The sequence below is a fragment of the Diuraphis noxia genome, unplaced genomic scaffold, assembly GCF_037042655.1.
Source record: "Diuraphis noxia isolate RWA-SAM2 unplaced genomic scaffold, SU_Dnox_SAM2 contig0001, whole genome shotgun sequence".
NCBI classification, from domain to species: domain Eukaryota; kingdom Metazoa; phylum Arthropoda; class Insecta; order Hemiptera; family Aphididae; genus Diuraphis; species Diuraphis noxia.
In genome coordinates, this window is record NW_028301711.1 from 100301947 (window position 1) to 100328645 (window position 26699).

Below are 26699 nucleotides of genomic sequence, written 5' to 3' on the forward strand. Positions count from 1 at the left end.
GATAAATTTGGATTAGCTATGCTTCGAGGTATGGGTTGGAAACCTACTAAAGGTGTTGGTAAGAATTCTCAAATAACTTCTGCTAGTCTGCCAAAGATTAGGCCCAAAAGATTGGGTTTAGGCGCTAATAAATCTGTACATAATATGTAATAAACTTATACATTTACTTACACTAATATTTGGACTTTCATTCATATACCTAAGTACACTGTACTCACATAATGATGATACTACAAGTATCTGATATAAATATTCTGCATAACATATATACATTAAAAAACAAATAAACATGTAAGTTATATAGTACATTACTTTTATTTGTTAACAAAACACATCAGAAATTGCAATGTATTTGCATTTGGTATGTTTTGACGTGACTATGATCACTTTTATTATTTATAAATGCAATATTTATAAATATTAAATCATATTCAAACTGTCTGATATTCTTGATTGGAGTACATAAATATATATATTATATAAAAATTGATGAAAAGAATGGTGAATACACCGGAGAGGTATGAATATGCGATTTAAGGTTTTAACGCATACAATTCAATACAAATTTAATGAATTAAACAATATTTGGTCCATAATTCGTTACAGAAAAAAACAGCTTAATTGTTATAATTTTCGCGTCATCTGACGTCTGAAGTAGTGAGTACGCCCTTAGGCGTAAGGTATAGAATCTGTTGGCGTGTAGAACGAATTTGTAGCCGTCAGATTTACGGCGGCCATAAAGAACAGTACGGCTACCCTTTTTTTGCTATTTATTTTTCGATATTTTTAAGTACCCAAATTATTATCAAACAATTGTGTAATTAAAAACGATATAACCTCAAAAACATTTGTCTACGTTGTTCTAATAACTAAAGTTAAATCATATAATATAATATATTGATTTTAATATGATATATACACATTATTACGTGAATAGTTTTACTTTTATTATGAGGTTAATTTTTTTTTTATATAATAGAAAAATACAGTGAGAAGAAGACACTTAAATTGTGATAAAAGTTGAAATTTTTATGTTTGCTTTGTAACTATTATTTTAAAAATGGTTTTTAGATAAATTTTAAATTCTAATGTTTTTGTTATTAGTTTAATAATATACAAGGTGTAACAGAAAGAACTGACTAAAAAAATAAAATAAAAGAATATACTAACCTAACCTAACCGCACCGACCTGTCTACTACCTTATAAACAACCACCACGAATGACTACGATGCGACACCGTCGACTCTTACCCCCATGCCAAAGTGCCTAGGCGGGACGGGAAGACAGGTAGCGCCGGACGAGTACCGGCCGCCGGCGATCTGGCATCTTATGTACGACCGTGACCAGTGGTAATATGTAAACGTGTACAAGTACATTTGCACTACCTATCCAAACTCAAGAAAAATTGAAAACATAAATCATAATAACACAACTATGTACCTGTAATAATTTTCTAACTACACAATATCATACAATCGACTATTGATAATTCGAAGTTGACGGGACTGTTGAAAAACTTTATACTACCGAGAGTTCGAATTGTTGAGTAGTTGAACGTACCGAGAGAGCAAAAAAAAAAATTCTAATTACTGAGAGTTTAGAAAAATTTTTTTTTTAGTTTTGTAAATAATTAGTAATTATTTCTGCAAATCAGATGGTACATATTATATACATATACAGGGTGGTTCTTTTATCAAACAAAACTCATTATTTAAAAAAGTATTGACTTTTTTTTTTCAAAATTGCAGATTTACACTCTTCTTGAATTGTTTATTTTTTTTATATTTTTCACCCTTATATTTATTAGATAAACGACTATCAACTTTTGATTTTCAAATTGTAACCTATACTTAAAATTTCATAAATTAATAAAGCTATTTTTTTAATTAATCATTACCTTAAAATTTCGAATTTAGCGCTAGTAGTTTATGAGTTATAGGTATTTGAAGTTTAGATTGGCAGAATCGAGTGGGGTACGGAGTTACCCCGCAAAATGTTTGTCCACTACTCCGATTGTCATAACTTTAAATACTTATAACTCATAAATTAATCCTCCTAAATTCGATTTTTATGTATCAACATTTTTAGAAAAATATTCTGCTTTGGAATATGAAATTAAAAAACTGTGTTGCCATTCAAAAAAGTAAAAAACTTAAAAAATTATAAGGATAAAAAATATTTAAAAAAAATAATATTTTTTTAATAAAAGCGTTGGTTTTTAATAACTTAAAAATATGTAAAAAAATATTTTGAAAAAGTCAATACTTTTTTGAATAATGAGTGTTTGATATAAAAATCACCCAGTATATATATTGTTTTTAAATGGTAAAATAAATTATTATCGCTCAGTGACTAAAAAACATTGCTTAGATCTATATATAAATAGGTAAAAAGCAAAAATATTCAACTAATGGTGAAACTATGCTATCTAATTGATTATAAAATATAAGAAAACTTTTAATTCTTATAAACTATTACTGTTGTTTTATTGACATTAAACACTATACCTAATTAAATAGTTACATAAATATTATTAATATTTTGTATGATGTCATTTTCGAAATGTATTGACTATTTCTAACCACTGATTGATGTCGATTTTCGGAATTAATTGGGAATCACAACGTATCAAATCATCCACTGTAGGTACTAAAAATACCCGTTTCTGCATTGTTGCGACATTATTGCTGTTATCGCAAAAGACTCTGGCAAGGGTCACTTTTCTGATTTCTGTCAGTTGATCTTGAATTTAAAAACATAGTTTAATTAAAAATAATTCATTCAAAATATTTCAAATGCACTAACATTCATTGAACGCTTTTGGCAAATCGTAAAAATATCTATCTGCAATTCTCGTCCTTACGAACTGTTCTCTGATGATACACCTCATCGTTGGACCAACCATTGCGTCGTCTTCGTGTTTCTCGAATAATGCACCTACCAATAACTCTATTTTTTTCCAATGTTTGTATTGCTTCAATAATTTTTCAGATGCCTATATATAATATTATACAGGAATAAAGTAAGAAGTATCAGACGATTACATATTTCAAATACGTTTGAACTTACACCTTCCACCATGATTTTGGCTAAATCTTGTACATTTCTTATTGCTTTTAGTCCACAGTATTCTCTAAAGTTTGTGTAACTTGGAATACCATGATCGCGGTTTCTTTGTAAATCCAAACTGACAACATCCATCCCAAACAAATTTTCTGGATGAACAGTGTATAAGTAGTTTGTAAGCTAAACAAAATATTTAAACATAATATTATACATAAGGTAGTTAAATATTTTTAATACAATCTATTCTATGTACATCTTCATTATTTATCTGTAAAAAAAATAAATAAATAAGAAATTACGTTATTTTGATCGTATTTTAAGTACCAACCGTTTTTGTAAATAGCATATCGACTTTTTGTGTCTTCTGTGTAGATAGCCCTCTGACAAGTTGATCCATGTGATTCAATACTAAATCAGTCGGTCGGTTATAATGTTCCTTTAGCGAAATACTTCCGTTGAACTCTCGATCTTCCGTATACAAACTAAACAACGATATCAATACAAATTAATAAATTTGATGATTAATTTTCCGTACAAATACACATCAATGGACATGTCAATATATTTTTATGTTTTTTATAATCGAATTTCAGGTTTGCACAATCTTAGTGTCATAGGCATTTGTAAATGAAATTTAAATCAATATTGTTTATGTAGTAACCTATGATTGGGAATATATTCAAACGACTTCTTAATGAAGAGAAGTAAAAGCCGGTAAAGCAGTATGGAGTTTACTTAAATCAAATATATCAAATACACAGCTATTATGGCATCATGAGTCATTTTTATAATATTTACAAAGAACGAACTGATAAATGTTCAAGCATGTGCCATCGTGCCTCGGCATACATTACAGCGATAAATTAATATATTGTACAACGGCCTAGTTTTTCTATTATTATAAAATTATTTTAAAAATACGCATTGAAAAATTATTACATTGTTTGGAGTTCATATGAATTCATTATGTAAATTAATAAATATTTATGCAAAACTAACATTACAAATGCCATTGGTAAAAAAAATATAGCTTGGAATCTACAGGCTGATTCTTTTATCAAACAACACTTATTATTTCAAAAACTATTGACTTTTTTTTTTTAAATTTTAGACCCATCTTGTTCTAGAGCTATATGTTTTTTTTAAATATTTTCACCTTTATATTTATCAGGTAAACCATTATCAACTTTTGATTTTAAAATGACAACCTATACTTAAAATTTCATAAATTAATAAAGCTATTTTTTTAATTAATCATTACCTTAAAATTTCGAATTTAGAGCTAGTAGTTTATGAGTTATAGGTATTTAAAGTTTAGATTGGCAGAATCGAGTGGGGTACGGAGTTACCCCGCATAATGTTTGTCCACTACTCCGATTGTCATAACTTTAAATACTTATAACTCATAAATTAATCCTCCTAAATTCGATTTTTATGTATCAACATTTTTAGAAAAATATTCTGCTTTGGAATATGAAATTAAAAAACTGTGTTGCCATTCAAAAAAGTAAAAAACTTAAAAATTATAAGGATAAAAAATATTTAAAAAAAATATTTTTTTAATAAAAGCGTTGGTTTTTAATAACTTAAAAATATGTAAAAAAATATTTTGAAAAAGTCAATACTTTTTTGAATAATGAGTGTTTGATATAAAAATCACCCAGTATATATATTGTTTTTAAATGGTAAAATAAATTATTATCGCTCAGTGACTAAAAAACATTGCTTAGATCTATATATAAATAAGTAAAAAGCAAAAATATTCAACTAATGGTGAAACTATGCTATCTAATTGATTATTAAATATAAGAAAACTTTTAATTCTTATAAACTATTACTGTTGTTTTATTGACATTAAACACTATACCTAATTAAATAGTTACATAAATATTATTAATATTTTGTATGATGTCATTTTCGAAATGTATTGACTATTTCTGACCACTGATTGATGTCGATTTTCGGAATTAATTGGGAATCACAACGTATCAAATCATCCACTGTAGGTACTAAAAATACCCGTTTCTGCATTGTTGTGACATTATTGCTGTTATCGCAAAAGACTCTGGCAAGGGTCACTTTTCTGATTTCTGTCAGTTGATCTTGAATTTAAAAACATAGTTTAATTAAAAATAATTCATTCGAAATATTTCAAATGCACTAACATTCATTGAACGCTTTTGGCAAATCGTAAAAATATCTATCTGCAATTCTCGTCCTTACGAACTGTTCTCTGATGATACACCTCATCGTTGGACCAACCATTGCGTCGTCTTCGTGTTTCTCGAATAATGCACCTACCAATAACTCTATTTTTTTCCAATGTTTGTATTGCTTCAATAATTTTTCAGATGCCTATATATAATATTATACAGGAATAAAGTAAGAAGTATCAGACGATTACATATTTCAAATACGTTTGAACTTACACCTTCCACCATGATTTTGGCTAAATCTTGTACATTTCTTATTGCTTTTAGTCCACAATATTCTCTAAAGTTTGTGTAACTTGGAATACCATGATCGCGGTTTCTTTGTAAATCCAAACTGACAACATCCATCCCAAACAAATTTTCTGGATGAACAGTGTATAAGTAGTTTGTAAGCTAAACAAAATATTTAAACATAATATTATACATAAGGTAGTTAAATAGTTTTAATACAATCTATTCTATGTACATCTTCATTATTTATCTGTAAAAAAAATAAATAAATAAGAAATTACGTCATTTTGATCGTATTTTAAGTACCAACCGTTTTTGTAAATAGCATATCGACTTTTTGTGTCTTCTGTGTAGATAGCCCTCTGACAAGTTGATCCATGTGATTCAATACTAAATAAGTCGGTCGGTTATAATGTTCCTTTAGCGAAATACTTCCGTTGAACTCTCGATCTTCCGCATACAAACTAAACAACGATATCAATACAAATTAATAAATTTGATAATTAATTTTCCGTACAAATACACATCAATGGACATCTCAATATATTTTTATGTTTTTTATAATCGAATTTCAGGTTTGCACAATCTTAGTGTCATAGGCATTTGTAAATGAAATTTAAATCAATATTGTTTATGTAGTAACCTATGATTGGGAATATATTCAAACGACTTCTTAATGAGGAGAAGTAAAAGCCGGTAAAGCAGTATGGAGTTTACTTAAATCAAATATATCAAATACACAGCTATTATGGCATCATTAGTCATTTTTATAATATTTACAAAGAACGAACTGATAAATGTTCAAGCATGTGCCATCGTGCCTCGGCATACATTACAGCGATAAATTAATATATTGTACAACGGCCTAGTTTTTCTATTATTATAAAATTATTTTAAAAATACGCATTGAAAAATTATTACATTGTTTGGAGTTCATATGAATTCATTATGTAAATTAATAAATATTTATGCAAAACTAACATTACAAATGCCATTGGTAAAAAAAATATAGCTTGGAATCTACAGGCTGATTCTTTTATCAAACAACACTTATTATTTCAAAAACTATTGACTTTTTTTTTTTAAATTTTAGACCCATCTTGTTCTAGAGCTATATGTTTTTTTTAAATATTTTCACCTTTATATTTATCAGGTAAACCATTATCAACTTTTGATTTTAAAATGACAACCTATACTTAAAATTTCATAAACTTAAAAGGCTATTTCTTCAATGAATTTTTACGTTTAAATTTTTATTTTTCGTTAATCCGTTTACAAGATATAGCCTCCCAAAGTTGGGTGGTGTTAGTGTGTAATAGGTGTATGTTAGGTGGTATTTACACACAAACACCATATGAGTGTTGTTTGATAAAAGAATCCCTCTCTATATTATATTATATTAGATTTGTATTTAATGACTAGGGTATTCAAAATTCCTAGTTTCCTACCAATTTTTAATAACAGCGTAACTCGTATATGAATTATATATATATATATATATATATGTATCAATGTATAATACAAAAGCTATAGATAGTTTTGAATGTATAATTTGTTTTTTATACGATTATGATATGCAAATCGAAATTTTCACATAAATACATTTTTGTTGGATACTATGCATTTAAAAAATTAATTTATCAACCAAATGGGAATAATCAAAATGGTATAAGTCGATTTTATGTTAACAAAGATATGAACGAGTTAAGTTAATTAAAACAATGAACTAAAAATTTAAGTTAAAAAAACTAAACTTTTTACATATTAACTCGTTAATCCTCTGCCTTTTAAAAATTAACAAATTATATGATTGTTTATGTTGGCTTTAGAAGTGAGCCGATAAAGTACAAAAAACTCAGTATGGCACATTTGTCCAATCCAGCATTAACTAAATTTGTTCATATTTTAATTATTAAAATCATCACCACAATATAACCAACAAAAACACAAAAACATTGACAATAATATTCTAAAATACTGTTTACACAAACCTAATGGATTCGCTAATCATGGAATTAGCGAACGGTAATATAGCGGTCGCGAAACTGTTGCTAACGCTTGGGTCAGTGCTCTCGTTGTACGCGTTACTGTACCCATTCGTCGACAGTTCAAGTCCGTATCGCCTAATAAAGTTTTGACCTAGCAGCGCTGGCAACCATTCGGCGTACGTGAAGTGCTGTATGCACGCTATCACAATTTTCCTAGCCTCTTGAAAAATACGTTCGTCGTCCCAATGCGGGTTGACTTGGGACAGCAGTTTGGCCAACCGATTATGTTCCCTCATCCACAAAGTGTACATCACCGTCATTTGGGGCAGCTCGTTTGCCCGATTATCGCCAGTCTTATAGCACGTGCCACTGCCAAACTGGCACGCGTTCGAATCGACAACTTCCAGTGGCAAATACTGCGGCTGTAACGTGTCACATTGTTTTTTGTTATAGCACCCCATGTTCGTCAACAATTGTCCATCCGACTTGGTCCTCAACGACCACGTCCGTTTCGCCGACGTACCGTATACCATCGACCCATCTAAATAATGAGTAGCTTGATTCATCTGCGAAAAATTGGTTACAAATATAATTTGTATGATTTATTTTAAATCCGGAAGGTCTGTTGTGAATATTTAATAATGTTATAAAATTGTGCACCTCACCATTTACATAATTTTAGTTATTGAAATAAACATAATATAATATACGTTCATCGTTATAGGATTATCTTATACAATTCTTACTTGTTCCCTGGGACCAAAAGTACAATCGGACCGTACTGCTGGCACCGAGCGCACGTAGTTCATGCACCGAATTATAGTGTTTGGCGTAAGATTCTTCATGTTATAAAATGGATCACCGTCCTCTACCACTATTTGCATGCACAATTCGTTAGTGTCTCGAGGAGATAGATTCAGTCCGTTACGATCACAACAGTTCACTGATTTGTCGCTTTTCACTATACATTTAATATTCGTAAGCATGCATTAATTACTGCAATTAATCAATGTATATGGTTATGTAGTAATAATCTTACTCGTGCCAGAAATTGCTGTATGTGACAGATCGTGGCCTATAAAAATCGTCCAGTACGCCATCGTCATTGTTTTGAAGTCATCTGGTGAATTATCATCGTTGACTAGTGCTACACTAAGCTTTCTTGCATTGGGCGGTGAATGAATTGAATAATGATCCGAAACACCTGTGTAAACAATTAATAAAATCTTAGAATAAAATCGACATATGTAAATCTTAAAACAATATTATTAAGAAATATTACTATATAAACTATTAGCATAGGCGGGAAACAGCAAACGTTTATAAGGTGTAGTCGCCTTTCCTGAAGAGGAACGTTTTAAATTGTTACAAGAACCATCAGGACTACGGTAGTTCATGTTCATTCTTATACACGCAGTTGCATTGTAATACATGGCCAAACACTTGTGACCCGAGGAAGTCTTGTCTAGTTTCACTTTCGATATGTCTTTGGCACATTGTTCTTGACTACCAACATAGTAACTGAAATGATCATTTAATTTATTCATATTAAATTTTTTTTTTTTTACAGATTTATAATATGTATGTATTGTGTGATTATACTTAGGACAGTAGCTTCTAATTATATAGTCCGAAGCTTTGGTAATAATTTCGGCATTCCAATAAACTGAATATCCTTCTTCGGAAAGCTGAGAATTGATCAGTTGTCCATGAGGCGGGCTTCCTATATCCATACCAATATATTGACCAAGATCATGATTTCCGAAACTGCTGGCTTGATCAATATATTTTTCTAATTCTCCGATTTTAATATTTTGGTACCAGTTTCCTAAGGTTATCAAATTCAAAATATGTAAATGTACAAAACAACAACTAAAATTACTATTCATACCTTTACAAAACGACGGTGAGAATACCAACAAACAGATTAACAGATTTATAGATATCGAGGAATTCATTCTGCTAATAATTATCAGCTGTAATCATCAAAGCAATATGTATTATTTTATTAATCATAATTATAATTTTGAATATTAAATACAAATTATTATATTATTAAATTAAATAAATAATATTGATTGCATTAAAATACATTTACCAATTATCATCTACTTCTCATGAACTAATCACTATAACATATCAGCTTGTTAAATGTTTGAGAATTTTTTTTTTTTCAAATGATTTTAATATAATAAACACTAATCATTATTATTTATATGTCATATTAAGAACTAATTACTTTCGTTTATTAAATTTAGTGAATATTTGCGTCTGATAAAATGTATTAATATAGCTGAATTGATGCTATTAACCATGACAAAATAGGTAGGTATGTCAGCAACTTTTTGATACGCATCGTGTTCGCCAACCACTCCACCCCCCGTCTCTTAGCTGGTTCGCCTCTTCTCATTGGTGAATATAATATTCTAGGTCGTTTCATGTTATCACATGTTATCAATAAATATTAAATTCCGTATGGTCGGGTACTGGTAAATACTATTTAAAAAACTTACTTCAAAGGAATAGCATTTGGTTTTAATATTTTTCTACACTTTACTCCGGAAGACATGACATAACTATCATTTGCAAAATGCAAAGAACAAACAACCGCTAAATATAATTATTTAATGTTGAATAAATATGGAAGTCAAGTAGGATACTAAAGTAAATATTATTACTAAAAGTTATTTGTTTTTACCAGAATTAAAATTTATGGATTTCCTATCTGCATCTGTTTGGCCATATTGGTGTATTTGTTTTTCCCAGCAATCCCTTAAAATTGGGTCTTTTGGGAATCGATGTAACATAATTTTAGGATTTTTCACCAAACTTTTTCTTTTGCTACCATTATCACATCCAAAAAACTCACAAATTGGCATTTTGTGTGTAAAAATGTAAATATTATATGTATATATATATATATATATATATATATATATATATATAGGAGTATTTTACTTATTCTATGTAAATCGTTTTATGCAGAATAAAATAAACACAATCAACTTATATAATCTAATATAAACAATTAACAACAAATAATTCGCAAATTGATTGTATTTGTTTATATTAAAATATCATAATACATTGATATCGACGAATAACATAAAAAGAAATTACGTCAGACGTCATACAAGAAAATGATAAAATGTAATTTGTCATAGTAAAAAGCTCGTATTATTCATAAATCATAATTATTATCTCGTCATGATTTTAATATTACAAAATTGTATTTTTGGCGGGTAATTTAACGGCCAATGAAATGAGGCGAACCACGACTATGGCTGGGAACTATATGGGACTATGGTGGGATGCGCTAACAGGACCAAAACTCGTATCGTTGCTGACATACCTATCTATTTTGTCATGCTATTAACTATGATTCTATGTTTTGAATAATGAGATTCCTATGAATATTTTAATACACAATACAACTAATATAGTAATATAAATAAGTATAAATAATATACTATAATAAAAAATAAAAATTGATATTATTTTCTGTTTTTACAATCTTTATTCATCGACTTTAGTTTTAATTTAGTTTCATTAGTCCTATAGGCATAAACAATGCAAATATCCTTCGCGTATACAATATTATCTTTTTACCATTTCAGCTGTTTACAAAAATTTAATTTAAAATTGATGTGTTTTAATTATATAATAACATGACATGATATTCACAACAATTTACACGTTTAATTAATAATGTTGGGTATGTTTAATTTTTGGGCTCTGTAAAAATTTTTAAATCTATCAACTGCTGTATTGTTCGTTCGGTCTTGAAGTATGGTACAGTAGACTGGTAACCATTTATTAATTCTGACAGTTAAAAACTCGAATTAATTTTGGAAATATTTCAATAACCACCACACGAACATACTCCTGTTGTACAACTGTTGTGATATTAATCTTTTCTTCCTGTCTAAATTTATCGAATTTAACCAAGATAGGCGGATGATCCAATATTATTTGGTAATATCAATTCCTTATACATCCTCAGACCTTTAACCATTTTCATTCCTTTTCTATTCTAATTTTTCTAATAGTTTATTAAAAAAAAAAATCTTTTGTACTAGAAGTGAAGCTCGCTAACGAAAACGTCGAAAACCTATCACGCGTATTTTGAATATTCATTATACACTCTATTTGTGTTAAAAATGATTTGTTTAGTTAATGAATACAATTATTTTTATTATTATCCTATGTCATCTTTACTATTTTCTATTTGAATTGGTTAAATTTTTTGATTGCCTGTTTTAACGTATTCATATTTGAATTGGGGCCATCTGTATACCTAAATAGTATTGTTGTATATAAATCATCAAATCATATGTATAAATTTACATTTATTTATGTTAATAAATGTTTAAGTTTCTACGCCCCTCCCCCCCAAAACAACACTATACCACACTACTATATTATTACAATAAGTTCAATGTAAACTTTTTTTTTTTTAGTAATAATTCTCTAATGTTAATCGAATTCGCACATTTTTATTTGGTATCTAACTACCAATCCGTTATTATTGTATAAACTATACTATAAACTACTTATGTGTCTGGCATAAATCTGAAAACTATTAACAAATTATTTATTTTAATGTGGGATATTTAATTTTAAATTTAATAGATATATTTAAGGCCTCGTCTGCTGTTTGTCCTACCATAACTGATATCAAATTCTGGACAGTCAATATTACTTATTATTCTATAAATGAACGTTTGGTACTCACCGTAAATAAAATTGTTTTGTTTAATATACGAATTTTATTCTGTTCTATTCTTTCCGTTGGCTGCTATCGTGCGATTGAATTTGTATTGATTGTATCGTTAAGGCACTAAAAGTACTCGGCTAATAACTGAAATATTTTAACACCTCGAGTTTATCGATTCGTTATCGAGGTATGGCCGAGATTTCAGAGTGCATTTTAATAACTGGTTTTGTTTCTTACTGACTTCGGCCCAGTGGTAGCGGCGGCGCGACGATCCGACGTCGATAATCTGATGCTTGTGGTCATACGAGTGGTTGGCCATGCCTGGGCGCGTATTATCGAATCATCAGTTATGTATTGTAGTGAACAGACACACTACAGAGGCTAACCAGTTTCGGACACTATCAGTTAGTATTCTGAAATACGCTGCCGGGGCATCGGCGAACAAAGAGCATATTGTGTTCAAACCCACCCTACTACAGGTAACCAATACTACCACTACATTTTCCAAACAAACACATATAAGTGTATAAATGAATCACATATTTTATAAGAATTTCGTTCGTTCGGTTCACGAAACTGACACGGTACGCATAGGGTTGCCAACAGTCCAGGTTTCGATTGGAAAGTTTAGATTTTCTGGTTCCTGTTCAGTGTATGACTGTACTGTAACAAAGAGTAGTACTTAATTAATATACAATAACTTTATTTATTATATATTTATTCAATTAATTTACATGTTTTATATACTTTTACTTATACATTCTACTATCAGAAATATAGTAAAAAAAAAAAAAAAAAAAATATAATTAAAAAAAAATTATTTATAATTATTATTTATTTTATCATAAATAAGTTTATGACAATTATAAAGGTTAGGTTTTCGGTAGGTGTCCAGTTTTTGAGATTATAAAAGTTGGCAACCCTAGGTACCACACCGACCTGTCTACTACCTTATAAACAACCACCACGAATGACTACGATGCGACACCGTCGACTCTTACCGCCATGCCCAAGTGCCTAGGCGGGACGGGAAGACAGGTAGCGCCGGACGAGTACCGGCCGCCGGCGATCTGGCATCTTATGTACGACCGTGACCAGTGGTAATATGTAAACGTGTACAAGTACATTTGCACTACCTATCCAAACTCAAGAAAAATTGAAAACATAAATCATAATAACACAACTATGTACCTGTAGTGTTATTAAGATTGTTTTTCAAAATATAAATTCAGAATATTATGAAAATAATAAAATATTTGGATTGGTTTTTTTTTCGAAGGCCAAACAATTGGACAGTTTTCCGCGACGGAACGTTATCGCCGTGTATTATAATGGTGCAGTAGTGCACGCAATCGCTGTGCACATTTGTACAGTATACAAATTAAAACAAGTCCGAAACACGCATCCCGCCTTATAATGGAATCGATTTGCACATTACAAAACTATAATTACATCATAGACAAATGTAAAATGTCAATAATTTTCTAACTACACAATATCATACAATCGACTATTGATAATTCGAAGTTGACGGGACTGTTGAAAAACTTTATACTACCGAGAGTTCGAATTGTTGAGTAGTTGAACTTACCGAGAGAGCAAAAAAAAAAATTCTAATTACTGAGAGTTTAGAAAAAATTTTTTTTTTAGTTTTGTAAATAATTATTAATTATTTCTGCAAATCAGATGGTACACATTATATACATATACAGGGTGATTCTTTTATCAAACAACATTCATTATTTAAAAAAGTATTGACTTTTTTTTTTCAAAATTGCAGATTTACACTCTTCTTGAATTGTTTATTTTTTTTATATTTTTCACCCTTATATTTATTAGATAAACGACTATCAACTTTTGATTTTCAAATTGTAACCTAAACTTAAAATTTCATAAATTAATAAAGCTATTTTTTTAATTAATCATTACCTTAAAATTTCGAATTTAGAGCTAGTAGTTTATGAGTTATAGGTATTTAAAGTTTAGATTGGCAGAATCGAGTGGGGTACGGAGTTACCCCGCAAAATGTTTGTCCACTACTCCGCTTGTCATAAACTTTAAATACTTATAACTCATAAATTAATCCTCCTAAATTCGATTTTTATGTATCAACATTTTTAGAAAAATATTTTGCTTTGGAATATGAAATTAAAAAACTGTGTTGCCATTCAAAAAAGTAAAAAACTTAAAAAATTATAAGGATAAAAAATATTTTAAAAAAAAATATTTTTTTAATAAAAGCGTTGGTTTTGAATAACCTAAAAATATGTAAAAAAATATTTTGAAAAAGTCAATACTTTTTTGAATAATGAGTGTTTGATATAAAAATCACCCAGTATATATATTGTTTTTAAATGGTAAAATAAATTATTATCGCTCAGTGACTAAAAAACATTGCTTAGATCTATATATAAATAGGTAAAAAGCAAAAATATTCAACTAATGGTGAAACTATGCTATCTAATTGATTATTAAATATAAGAAAACTTTTAATTCTTATAAACTATTACTGTTGTTTTATTGACATTAAACACTATACCTAATTAAATAGTTACATAAATATTATTAATATTTTGTATGATGTCATTTTCGAAATGTATTGACTATTTCTGACCACTGATTGATGTCGATTTTCGGAATTAATTGGGAATCACAACGTATCAAATCATCCACTGTAGGTACTAAAAATACCCGTTTCTGCATTGTTGTGACATTATTGCTGTTATCGCAAAAGACTCTGGCAAGGGTCACTTTTCTGATTTCTGTCAGTTGATCTTGAATTTAAAAACATAGTTTAATTAAAAATAATTCATTCAAAATATTTCAAATGCACTAACATTCATTGAACGCTTTTGGCAAATCGTAAAAATATCTATCTCCAATTCTCGTCCTTACGAACTGTTCTCTGATGATACACCTCATCGTTGGACCAACCATTGCGTCGTCTTCGTGTTTCTCGAATAATGCACCTACCAATAACTCTATTTTTTTCCAATGTTTGTATTGCTTCAATAATTTTTCAGATGCCTATATATAATATTATACAGGAATAAAGTAAGAAGTATCAGACGATTACATATTTCAAATACGTTTGAACTTACACCTTCCACCATGATTTTGGCTAAATCTTGTACATTTCTTATTGCTTTTAGTCCACAATATTCTCTAAAGTTTGTGTAACTTGGAATACCATGATCGCGGTTTCTTTGTAAATCCAAACTGACAACATCCATCCCAAACAAATTTTCTGGATGAACAGTGTATAAGTAGTTTGTAAGCTAAACAAAATATTTAAACATAATATTATACATAAGGTAGTTAAATATTTTTAATACAATCTATTCTATGTACATCTTCATTATTTATCTGTAAAAAAAATAAATAAATAAGAAATTACGTTATTTTGATCGTATTTTAAGTACCAACCGTTTTTGTAAATAGCATATCGACTTTTTGTGTCTTCTGTGTAGATAGCCCTCTGACAAGTTGATCCATGTGATTCAATACTAAATCAGTCGGTCGGTTATAATGTTCCTTTAGCGAAATACTTCCGTTGAACTCTCGATCTTCCGTATACAAACTAAACAACGATATCAATACAAATTAATAAATTTGATGATTAATTTTCCGTACAAATACACATCAATGGACATCTCAATATATTTTTATGTTTTTTATAATCGAATTTCAGGTTTGCACAATCTTAGTGTCATAGGCATTTGTAAATGAAATTTAAATCAATATTGTTTATGTAGTAACCTATGATTGGGAATATATTCAAACGACTTCTTAATGAAGAGATGTAAAAGCCGGTAAAGCAGTATGGAGTTTACTTAAATCAAATATATCAAATACACAGCTATTATGGCATCATGAGTCATTTTTATAATATTTACAAAGAACGAACTGATAAATGTTCAAGCATGTGCCATCGTGCCTCGGCATACATTACAGCGATAAATTAATATATTGTACAACGGCCTAGTTTTTCTATTATTATAAAATTATTTTAAAAATACGCATTGAAAAATTATTACATTGTTTGGAGTTCATATGAATTCATTATGTAAATTAATAAATATTTATGCAAAACTAACATTACAAATGCCATTGGTAAAAAAAATATAGCTTGGAATCTACAGGCTGATTCTTTTATCAAACAACACTTATTATTTCAAAAACTATTGACTTTTTTTTTTAAATTTTAGACCCATCTTGTTCTAGAGCTATATGTTTTTTTTTAAATATTTTCACCTTTATATTTATCAGGTAAACCATTATCAACTTTTGATTTTAAAATGACAACCTATACTTAAAATTTCATAAACTTAAAAGGCTATTTCTTCAATGAATTTTCACGTTTAAATTTTTATTTTTCGTTAATCCGTTTACAAGATATAGCCTCCCAAAGTTGGGTGGTGTTAGTGTGTAATAGGTGTATGTTAGGTGGTATTTACACACAAACACCATATGAGTGTTGTTTGATAAAAGAATCCCTCTCTATATTATATTATATTAGATTTGTATTTAATGACTAGGGTATTCAAAATTCCTAGTTTCCTACCAATTTTTAATAACAGCGTAACTCGTATATGAATTATATATATATATATATATATATGTATCAATGTATAATACAAAAGCTATAGATAGGTTTGAATGTATAATTTGTTTTTTATACGATTATAATATGCAAATCGAAATTTTCACATAAATACATTTTTGTTGGATACTATGCATTTAAAAAATTAATTTATCAACCAAATGGGAATAATCAAAATGGTATAAGTCGATTTTATGTTAACAAAGATATGAACGAGTTAAGTTAATTAAAACAATGAACTAAAAATTTAAGTTAAAATAACTAAACTTTTTACATATTAACTCGTTAATCCTCTGCCTTTCAAAAATTAACAAATTATATGATTGTTTATGTTGGCTTTAGAAGTGAGTCGATAAAGTACAAAAAACTCAGTATGGCACATTTGTCCAATCCAGCATTAACTAAATTTGTTCATATTTTAATTATTAAAATCATCACCACAATATAACCAACAAAAACACAAAAACATTGACAATAATATTCTAAAATACTGTTTACACAAACCTAATGGATTCTCTAATCATGGAATTAGCGAACGGTAATATAGCGGTCGCGAAACTGTTGCTAACGCTTGGGTCAGTGCTCTCGTTGTACGCGTTACTGTACCCATTCGTCGACAGTTCAAGTCCGTATCGCCTAATAAAGTTTTGACCTAGCAGCGCTGGCAACCATTCGGCGTACGTGATGTGCTGTATGCACGCTATCACAATTTTCCTAGCCTCTTGAAAAATACGTTCGTCGTCCCAATGCGGGTTGACTTGGGACAGCAGTTTGGCCAACCGATTATGTTCCCTCATCCACAAAGTGTACATCACCGTCATTTGGGGCAGCTCGTTTGCCCGAGTATCGCCAGTCTTATAGCACGTGCCACTGCCAAACTGGCACGCGTTCGAATCGACAACTTCCAGTGGCAAATACTGCGGCTGTAACGTGTCACATTGTTTTTTGTTATAGCACCCCATGTTCGTCAACAATTGTCCATCCGACTTGGTCCTCAACGACCACGTCCGTTTCGCCGACGTACCGTATACCATCGACCCATCTAAATAATGAGTAGCTTGATTCATCTGCGAAAAATTGGTTACAAATATAATTTGTATGATTTATTTTAAATCCGGAAGATCTGTTGTGAATATTTAATAATGTTATAAAATTGTGCACCTCACCATTTACATAATTTTAGTTATTGAAATAAACATAATATAATATACGTTCATCGTTATAGGATTATCTTATACAATTCTTACTTGTTCCCTGGGACCAAAAGTACAATCGGACCGTACTGCTGGCACCGAGCGCACGTAGTTCATGCACCGAATTATAGTGTTTGGCGTAAGATTCTTCATGTTATAAAATGGATCACCGTCCTCTACCACTATTTGCATGCACAATTCGTTAGTGTCTCGAGGAGATAGATTCAGTCCGTTACGATCACAACAGTTCACTGATTTGTCGCTTTTCACTATACATTTAATATTCGTAAGCATGCATTAATTACTGCAATTAATCAATGTATATGGTTATGTAGTAATAATCTTACTCGTGCCAGAAATTGCTGTATGTGACAGATCGTGGCCTATAAAAATCGTCCAGTACGCAATCGTCATTGTTTTGAAGTCATCTGGTGAATTATCATCGTTGACTAGTGCTACACTAAGCTTTCTTGCATTGGGCGGTGAATGAAATGAATAATGATCCGAAACACCTGTGTAAACAATTAATAAAATCTTAGAATAAAATCGACATATGTAAATCTTAAAACAATATTATTAAGAAATATTACTATATAAACTATTAGCATAGGCGGGAAACAGCAAACGTTTATAAGGTGTAGTCGCCTTTCCTGAAGAGGAACGTTTTAAATTGTTACAAGAACCATCAGGACTACGGTAGTTCATGTTCATTCTTATACACGCAGTTGCATTGTAATACATGGCCAAACACTTGTGACCCGAGGAAGTCTTGTCTAGTTTCACTTTCGATATGTCTTTGGCACATTGTTCTTGACTACCAACATAGTAACTGAAATGATCATTTAATTTATTCATATTAAATTTTTTTTTTTTTACAGATTTATAATATGTATGTATTGTGTGATTATACTTAGGACAGTAGCTTCTAATTATATAGTCCGAAGCTTTGGTAATAATTTCGGCATTCCAATAAACTGAATATCCTTCTTCGGAAAGCTGAGAATTGATCAGTTGTCCATGAGGCGGGCTTCCTATATCCATACCAATATATTGACCAAGATCATGATTTCCGAAACTGCTGGCTTGATCAATATATTTTTCTAATTCTCCGATTTTGATATTTTGGTACCAGTTTCCTAAGGTTATCAAATTCAAAATATGTAAATGTACAAAACAACAACTAAAATTACTATTCATACCTTTACAAAACGACGGTGAGAATACCAACAAACAGATTAACAGATTTATAGATATCGAGGAATTCATTCTGCTAATAATTATCAGCTGTAATCATCAAAGCAATATGTATTATTTTATTAATCATAATTATAATTTTGAATATTAAATACAAATTATTATATTATTAAATTAAATAAATAATATTGATTGCATTAAAATACATTTACCAATTATCATCTACTTCTCATGAACTAATCACTATAACATATCAGCTTGTTAAATTTTTGAGAATTTTTTTTTTTCAAATGATTTTAATATAATAAACACTAATCATTATTATTTATATGTCATATTAAGAACTAATTACTTTCGTTTATTAAATTTAGTGAATATTTGCGTCTGATAAAATGTATTTGTTTGGACTGCCAGCTATTCACTCAGCATTTGGCTGGGCAGCCACTAGAATAAAGGAAAATGGTGTTCGACTTTGGACGGGATAGGTGACCAATAAATATAAATAATAGCACGTCGTATATAAATGACAATAATATATTATAAGGCACGAAAAATGTGCATATGTTGGCCAGGAAAACGTCTTTTCCCGGGCGCAACTCAAAATAATAATAAACAATAAATATCAAATAATGATAGGGCAATAACGACAATTTACAATAATAATGATGATTTGATTACCGGTCGGCACATGCGCCGCGGTGGAGTGGTGTATCGGCGGCGGCGACTGGAACAGCTGTTGCGATGGTGCGGTGACACGCAGGTGAACGGGGAGCGGTGGCTGTTGGCGGCGGCGAATGACCGATTACGTGATGTGCAACTTACGTAATCACGGCACTGAAATAGCGTCGCACGACGGATACACACACAATAATAATAATGCCGGGGAACGATGTACCGGGTACGAATTATAGCCCGTCGGAATCAGACGAATGTGATGTACCGGCACGAATAAATAAATAATAATATGTGCGCGAATATCGGCGGCACCCACGCGACGGCAAATAACGGTCGCGCAACGGACAACCGGTCGACGAAAATCGGTACGACGTCGAGAACGACGACAACGGCGTCGAACGGCGCGACAGCGAAATAACACAAATCGCGGAACAATATAATTACGACCAAGTGCGGATAAGTCGCACCCACGAGGTTGTCGCAAAACGGCACCGAATAACGGCCGGACGCGATACACGCACGGTCCGCTCAAGTCGAGCGTACGAAAAAGACAAGTTTTAGTCGCCGGCGGCGACTTGGCCGAAGCCCGGTGTCCGCGGGCCGCGCGACGCGCTGTCTCGCGGACCGGTTGCCGAATGTTGCGCTGGAAGCGGCGGGAAGTTCAAACATACTCCCCCATGGGAGGCGCAGCTTCACATCCCTCTTTGAACGCCGCCGATACTGAGACCTAGTTTATACATATTAAAAGGCCGGAAGGAAAAAAAAATATAAATGTAAATAAAAAATAGACAGATTAAGTATATCATAAAATAACAATTATCTCAAAATGTGAGAAGGGACACAATAGATAATATAATAATAATAGATAACGCTAAATACGTTGACAAGTGACAAGAGGGTCACGAATAAATATTACAAAAAAATAAATAACGCTAACCAACAGGTAAGGTGAATAATAATTTGACATAATAATATAATAATAAATGGTTAATAATTCAATAGAATGCAATGAGTAATAATTGCAAAAAAAATACAAAATAATAGGCCATATGGCAATTAAACATAATTAAATAAGGGGACCTGTACCATTACCAGGTAATAAAACGAGCTTCGCTGCAGGACGGGTGAGTATACCGCGCGAAGTCAGAACGCGCACAACTCTCACCACACCATCCGTACCCGGTAACACCTCGAGCACCCGCCCAAGTCGCCACTCCAAGGGAGGGGCTAGGCTGTCCCTAATGGTGACCATCTGTCCGACTTCAATATTTGGTTGATCGCGTGTCCACTTTCCTCGTTCTTGTAACGTATGAAGGTACTCCGTCGACCAACGGCGCCAGAAGTGCTGGTGACAGTGGTCCAACAGCTTCCAACGGTCCGTGATCGAACGTTCCGGACACTCAGTAGTACGCGGCGGGAGCGCTAACAGCGGCTGGCCGATCAAAAAATGGCCGGGCGTTAGACAGTCGAGGTCGTGAGGGTCGGTCGATGCTGGAGTGAGGGGGCGTGAGTTCAGCACGGCTTCAACTCGACACAATAAGGTTGTAAATTCTTCGTACGTGAACGCGTGAGCACCCATGATTCGGACGAGCAGTCGTTTACACGAGCGTACTGCGGCCTCCCACAACCCACCAAAATGTGGTGCACTGGGGGGATTAAACTTCCAGTCGCAGTAGGACTTCCCGGACGTAATAATCGATTGTGCGGCTGGGCTATTAATCAGCTGACGCAATTGTCTGTCGGCACCAACAAAATTTGTTCCACAGTCGGAATAGACCGTCGTAGGTAGGCCGCGCCGAGCGACGAACCGGTCGAAGGCGGCGAGGAAGGCCGGAGTGGACAAATCTGATACTAATTCCAAATGGACGGCCTTGACGCTCATACATACGAATACTGCTATATACGCCTTGTACGTCCTAGATTTTCGTAATTTATTGTCACGCATGGGTATAGGCCCGGCGTAGTCAACACCGACGCAAGAAAACGGACGACATTGCAACACCCGCGATTCTGGTAGATCCGCCATGACCGGCGTGGGGACGGACGCGCGGAGACGCACGCACCGTGTGCATTGACTAACGACAGAATGGATAACGGAACGCAGCGATACAATCCAATATTGCCGATGTATCAAAGAGGTCATTACCCGTGGTCCCGAGTGACCAGTGATTTTGTGCCAGTGACGACATACCAGTAGCGCGAGGTACGACCCTTTTGCCAACAAAATTGGATGTCGACAATCGTACGGTAACTCTGAATGACGTAAGCGTCCACCGACGCGGATTATACCTTCGGAATCGACAAAAGGGCACAGCCGTGCCAACGGCTTGGATGCTAAGCGGTGTAATTTTTGCAGGTCGCTGACCAATGTCGGAAATGTGACACGTTGAGACGCAGCGATCACCGCGCGAGTTGCACCGTCGAGCTCGACTCGAGTAAGCGCATTCGATCTCACGACAGGACGTCGGCGGCAAATATCGATAAACCGGCGCACACGCGCGACCACACGGATGAGTGCGTCGTAAGACGAGAAACGCGTGAACCATTCGACCGTGGGGGCAGCTAAACAAACTGCAGGTGACACAGATTTAACTTCAGGGAGTTCCTCAACGGGCAAACGCGCGATGTCACTCCCCCATTCTTGCGGAGGGTCACGGAGAAAGTCGGGGCTCTGCCAATATAACTTATGGTGCGGCAACTCAGACGGCATCAACCCACGGGACGCACAGTCCGCCGGGTTCATCTCCGAACTGACGTGGCGCCATTGACAACTCGGCAACAACGTCCGTACCTGGTGAACACGGTTTGATACATATTGCTTGAATGTGTCATGGGGCACAGTTAACCATGACAATACAATCGACGAATCCGTCCAGGCCCACATGTCAACGATATCGATGTGCGTATTTAATAATAAAGATATTCGGCTCATCCAGCGCGACAATAACACTGCGGCATTCAGCTCGAGCCTCGGAATCGATAACGGTTTAATCGGCGCTAACTTGGTCTTTGAACCGACCAACATGACCGACGTCGCGCGAGGAGCATCGTGGATGCGCAAAAACACTACCGCGGCGTAGCCGCGTTGCGACGCGTCGCAAAATCCATACAACGAACACGGAGCTCTTACAGTTGTATTGAAATAACGCGGAACATGCACGGAGGCTAGCGCGGGCAATTCGTCGACGAACCGCGACCAATCTGAGTGAATCTCGGTAGGCAACCGTTGATCCCACGTACAATTGGACTGCCAGGTGCGTTGCATAATGTGCTTGGCAAGAAAAATTGTCGGCGCGAATAAACCTAACGGATCGAAAAAACGTGCGGTAAGTGACAATATACCACGTTTGGTAAATACCGGGGCTGAGTCGAGGTGAGCTTCGCATCCGAAATAATCGCCACCGGTATGCCAAGACAATCCGAGTACCTTCGTGTCACCACCCTCATCACCGGCAAACGTTGTAGATTTAATCACCCGGAATTCTTCCGGAACAGCATGCACGACCGCTACGGTGTTGCTCGCCCATTTTCGCAGTTCAAAACCCGCGCCGTTAAGGACAGCCGTTAACTCTACTTGAATACTGAGCGCGTCGTCCACAGTGTCGGCGCCGTAACAAATATCGTCTACATACGTCTGGTGGCGCAACGCGTCGCACACGCGGGCGGAACCGCGGCAGTCGACATCAGCGACCTCTTGCAAAACCCGTAGCGCGAGGAACGGCGCACAATTTACGCCATACGTCACGGTATTTAGCTCGTATTCGACGAGCTCCATGTGCGGGGACGGTCGCCATAGAATATGCTGATACGCACGATATTGCGGAAGGACCGTAATTTGTCTGTACATTTTACAAATATCGGTGGTAAATGCGTGACGGAACAAACGAAACCGCGTGAGCACATCTACGATGTCCTGTTGTAGCTTTGGACCCGGGAATAACGAAGTGTTCAATGACGAACCATCAGCGACCGGAGCGGACGCGTCGAACACTACGCGGAATTTTTCATCGGCGCCACACACAGCATGATGCGGAATAAAATACCGGCCAGGATTGGACGCCACTGACATGTGTCCGAGTGACAAATATTCCGACATAAAATCGTTATACTTGGTGCGCATTCGATCGTTCGAGCTTAGCTTTCGCTCGAGATGATCGAACCGTTTGGCTGCGACCGCCCGAGACCCAGGAAATAAATTATCATGCAACGGTACACGAAACGGCAATGGAACCAAAAAACGGCCGGACTCGTCACGGACAACATTATCACGGAATACGGCTTCGCATTTGCCGGCGTCGGTAAACTTCAACGGGGCTACGTCGGGCTCTTCGATGTGCCAAAACCGGTCGATTAATTGCTCCACGGACGTGAGTAGAGACACGGCGGGTGGTTGCGGGATCGATATATCTGACGGCGACACTGACCCAATAAGGATCCACCCGAAACATGAACTGAACGCGGCTGGCAACGACTTATCCACAACAACCTGACGCCCGTCAATAATAGATGAAAACAGGTCTGCGCCTAATAATAGATCAACCGGCGCGGCGGTATGGAAATCCGGGTCCGCCAACGCCAAGTGCGAAAACTTATCCCGTACAGACGGTTCCAACGAATGCCGCGGGAGGTCACCGGTTATAGACGGTAGAACCCATGACTCGAACGCTAAAACTGGATCGGACGCGTAGCGCGGCACAACATGGCAATCGACTCGTCCTTGTACCGTGACTACCGGCACGCCGGCTAAACCCGAAATTGGTGCCGACCAAGTTGACCAACGGAGACCTAACCGTTTCGCGCATGGCAGTGAGATCGCGTTTATTTGTGACGCTGAATCGATCAACGCGTGGGCCACTTGGAAACTCCCAGAACGATCGCGGATATGTACCAACGCCGTGCCAAGCACGACGGACGGCGACCCGAGCCCGGATAATAGCGATGTGGGGATGGCAGCTGACTCCGCCTCCGATGACGGCGCAACGTCCGTAGCCGTCGGATGCAACAAACTATGATGACGGCGTGAACAAATTGCACATTTGGCGGGCGCCTTACAATTAGGTGACCAGTGATCGGGGCTGAGACACGAGAAACAGATACGTTGAGCACGCGCCCATTTCGTGCGTTCATCCGCGGGTAGTGAACTAAATTTACGGCACACATCGAGCGCGTGTGAATTATTGCAGTATTGACACGACAATGTGCGCGGTGGTTGCGGCGGTACTGGCACAGCTGAGACTAATGATGTCGGCGATGGTCGATCCACTTTACGTGACCACTTCGACGGCGCAGACGGTCGGTCCTTAGGACGGGACGCGAGCACGGCCTGTTTACCGGCGGCGCCCTGTACGCGCTCGAGTATAGCGATACGGTTTTTGATAAATGTGAACAAATCATCCACCGTGGGAAAGTCACTTGTCGTTTCCGACTCAAACAACGTGCGACACGACGACGAAAGGCACCGTGACGCCAGTGAAAATAAAATGAAATCGCCTAAGTCTGGAACCTGTAATGCGGTGAGGACTGAAATACCTTCACCGAACACCGACATAAATTTATTCAAGTCCGACAAACTGTCCACGGACGCCACGGGCACTTGCAATAATTGGTCGACAAAAGATCCCGCGACTAAACGCGGCTTGTCGTAACGCGATACCAATGCGGCCCAGGCTACGGCGAAGGTGGCTCCCGAAACCAATATACCACGGATGACGTCGGCGGCACTTCCCTGAATACAGCTACGCAAATGATAAAACCGCTCGATGTCGGGTATGTCCGGAAATTGAGACACTACCGCGAGGAACTGATCACGGAATGCGGGCCACTTGTGAATATCGCCATCGAATTGCGGTAATGGAATTTCAGGTAGTCTACGGAAAACGCGGGGTTGTGCCACGTGAGGGTCTCCCCCGGCGACGGGTTGAACACGATAGCGAGAAGCAATAGTCTGGATATCATAAACCCACTCGTTTACTTCAACAAGAAGGTCCGTCGTATACTCGCCCAACATATCGAGAGCACAATAAGCTTCGAACACAGCATTGTCCTCAATCTCGAACCCAGTCACTAGATTATCCAGCTTGGCGGATGCCGCGAGTAATCGCGGCGCCTTGGTCGCATCATCGCTGGCCGATAAAGCAGCCGCGTGGATAGCCTTAATGCGAGCGACGTACGAATCCCGTTTAGCCAATGCCCGATCCTTCGCGCGTTTATCCCGCTCCAATTCCTCGTCAGCAGCCATGGCGACTGGTTACGAGTTCGGAAAGATGCAGGAAAAAGGTGCGCGCACGTAACCCCGGGACAATCACTCAATCTAGCAGCGCTCAACTACAATAAAAACGGGGCAATGGTCCTATCTAAACTGTCACGAACCCAATCCAAACGTGAACACCACAATTAAGTAATAAAAGAACCACGCTCTGCTACCAAATGTTTGGACTGCCAGCTATTCACTCAGCATTTGGCTGGGCAGCCACTAGAATAAAGGAAAATGGTGTTCGACTTTGGACGGGATAGGTGACCAATAAATATAAATAATAGCACGTCGTATATAAATGACAATAATATATTATAAGGCACGAAAAATGTGCATATGTTGGCCAGGAAAACGTCTTTTCCCGGGCGCAACTCAAAATAATAATAAACAATAAATATCAAATAATGATAGGGCAATAACGACAATTTACAATAATAATGAAGATTTGATTACCGGTCGGCACATGCGCCGCGGTGCATATTAACATTCCGCACATCAAATAAAACCCATAGGGAAATACGGCATTCTCATTGGTCTGAAATGTTTAGCGCCAAATTCAAATTTA

General features: G+C 35.1%; 3 protein-coding genes across 3 annotated transcripts; all 3 read right to left on the reverse strand.

Annotated features, from left to right (window-relative positions):
- Window positions 1–4978: 4978 nt before the first annotated feature.
- On the reverse strand, window positions 4979–12860 carry LOC149062781 (immunomodulatory peroxidase-like). The gene is made up of 10 exons (XM_089215754.1): window positions 12235–12860; window positions 9102–9475; window positions 8782–9005; window positions 8539–8703; window positions 8246–8460; window positions 7503–8065; window positions 5822–5975; window positions 5497–5673; window positions 5233–5422; window positions 4979–5169 (listed from the first exon to the last, which is right to left on the reverse strand). The coding sequence occupies exons 2-10, from the start codon at window positions 9455–9457 to the stop codon at window positions 4979–4981; spliced, it is 2235 nt and encodes a 744-aa protein (XP_089071880.1). The 5' UTR covers window positions 9458–9475; window positions 12235–12860.
- A 1939-nt stretch (window positions 12861–14799) lies between these two features.
- Window positions 14800–20450, reverse strand: LOC149062782 (immunomodulatory peroxidase-like). Its single transcript, XM_089217644.1, has 10 exons — window positions 19885–20450; window positions 18923–19296; window positions 18603–18841; window positions 18360–18524; window positions 18067–18281; window positions 17324–17886; window positions 15643–15796; window positions 15318–15494; window positions 15054–15243; window positions 14800–14990 (listed from the first exon to the last, which is right to left on the reverse strand). Exons 1-10 carry the CDS (start codon window positions 19894–19896, stop codon window positions 14800–14802), a joined length of 2280 nt encoding a protein of 759 aa, XP_089073770.1. The 5' UTR covers window positions 19897–20450.
- Window positions 20451–20947: 497 nt separating this feature from the next.
- LOC149062783 (uncharacterized) lies at window positions 20948–26119 on the reverse strand. Its single transcript, XM_089215411.1, has one exon. The coding sequence runs from the start codon at window positions 26117–26119 to the stop codon at window positions 20948–20950; it is 5172 nt and encodes a 1723-aa protein (XP_089071537.1).
- Between the last annotated feature and the right edge of the window lie 580 nt (window positions 26120–26699).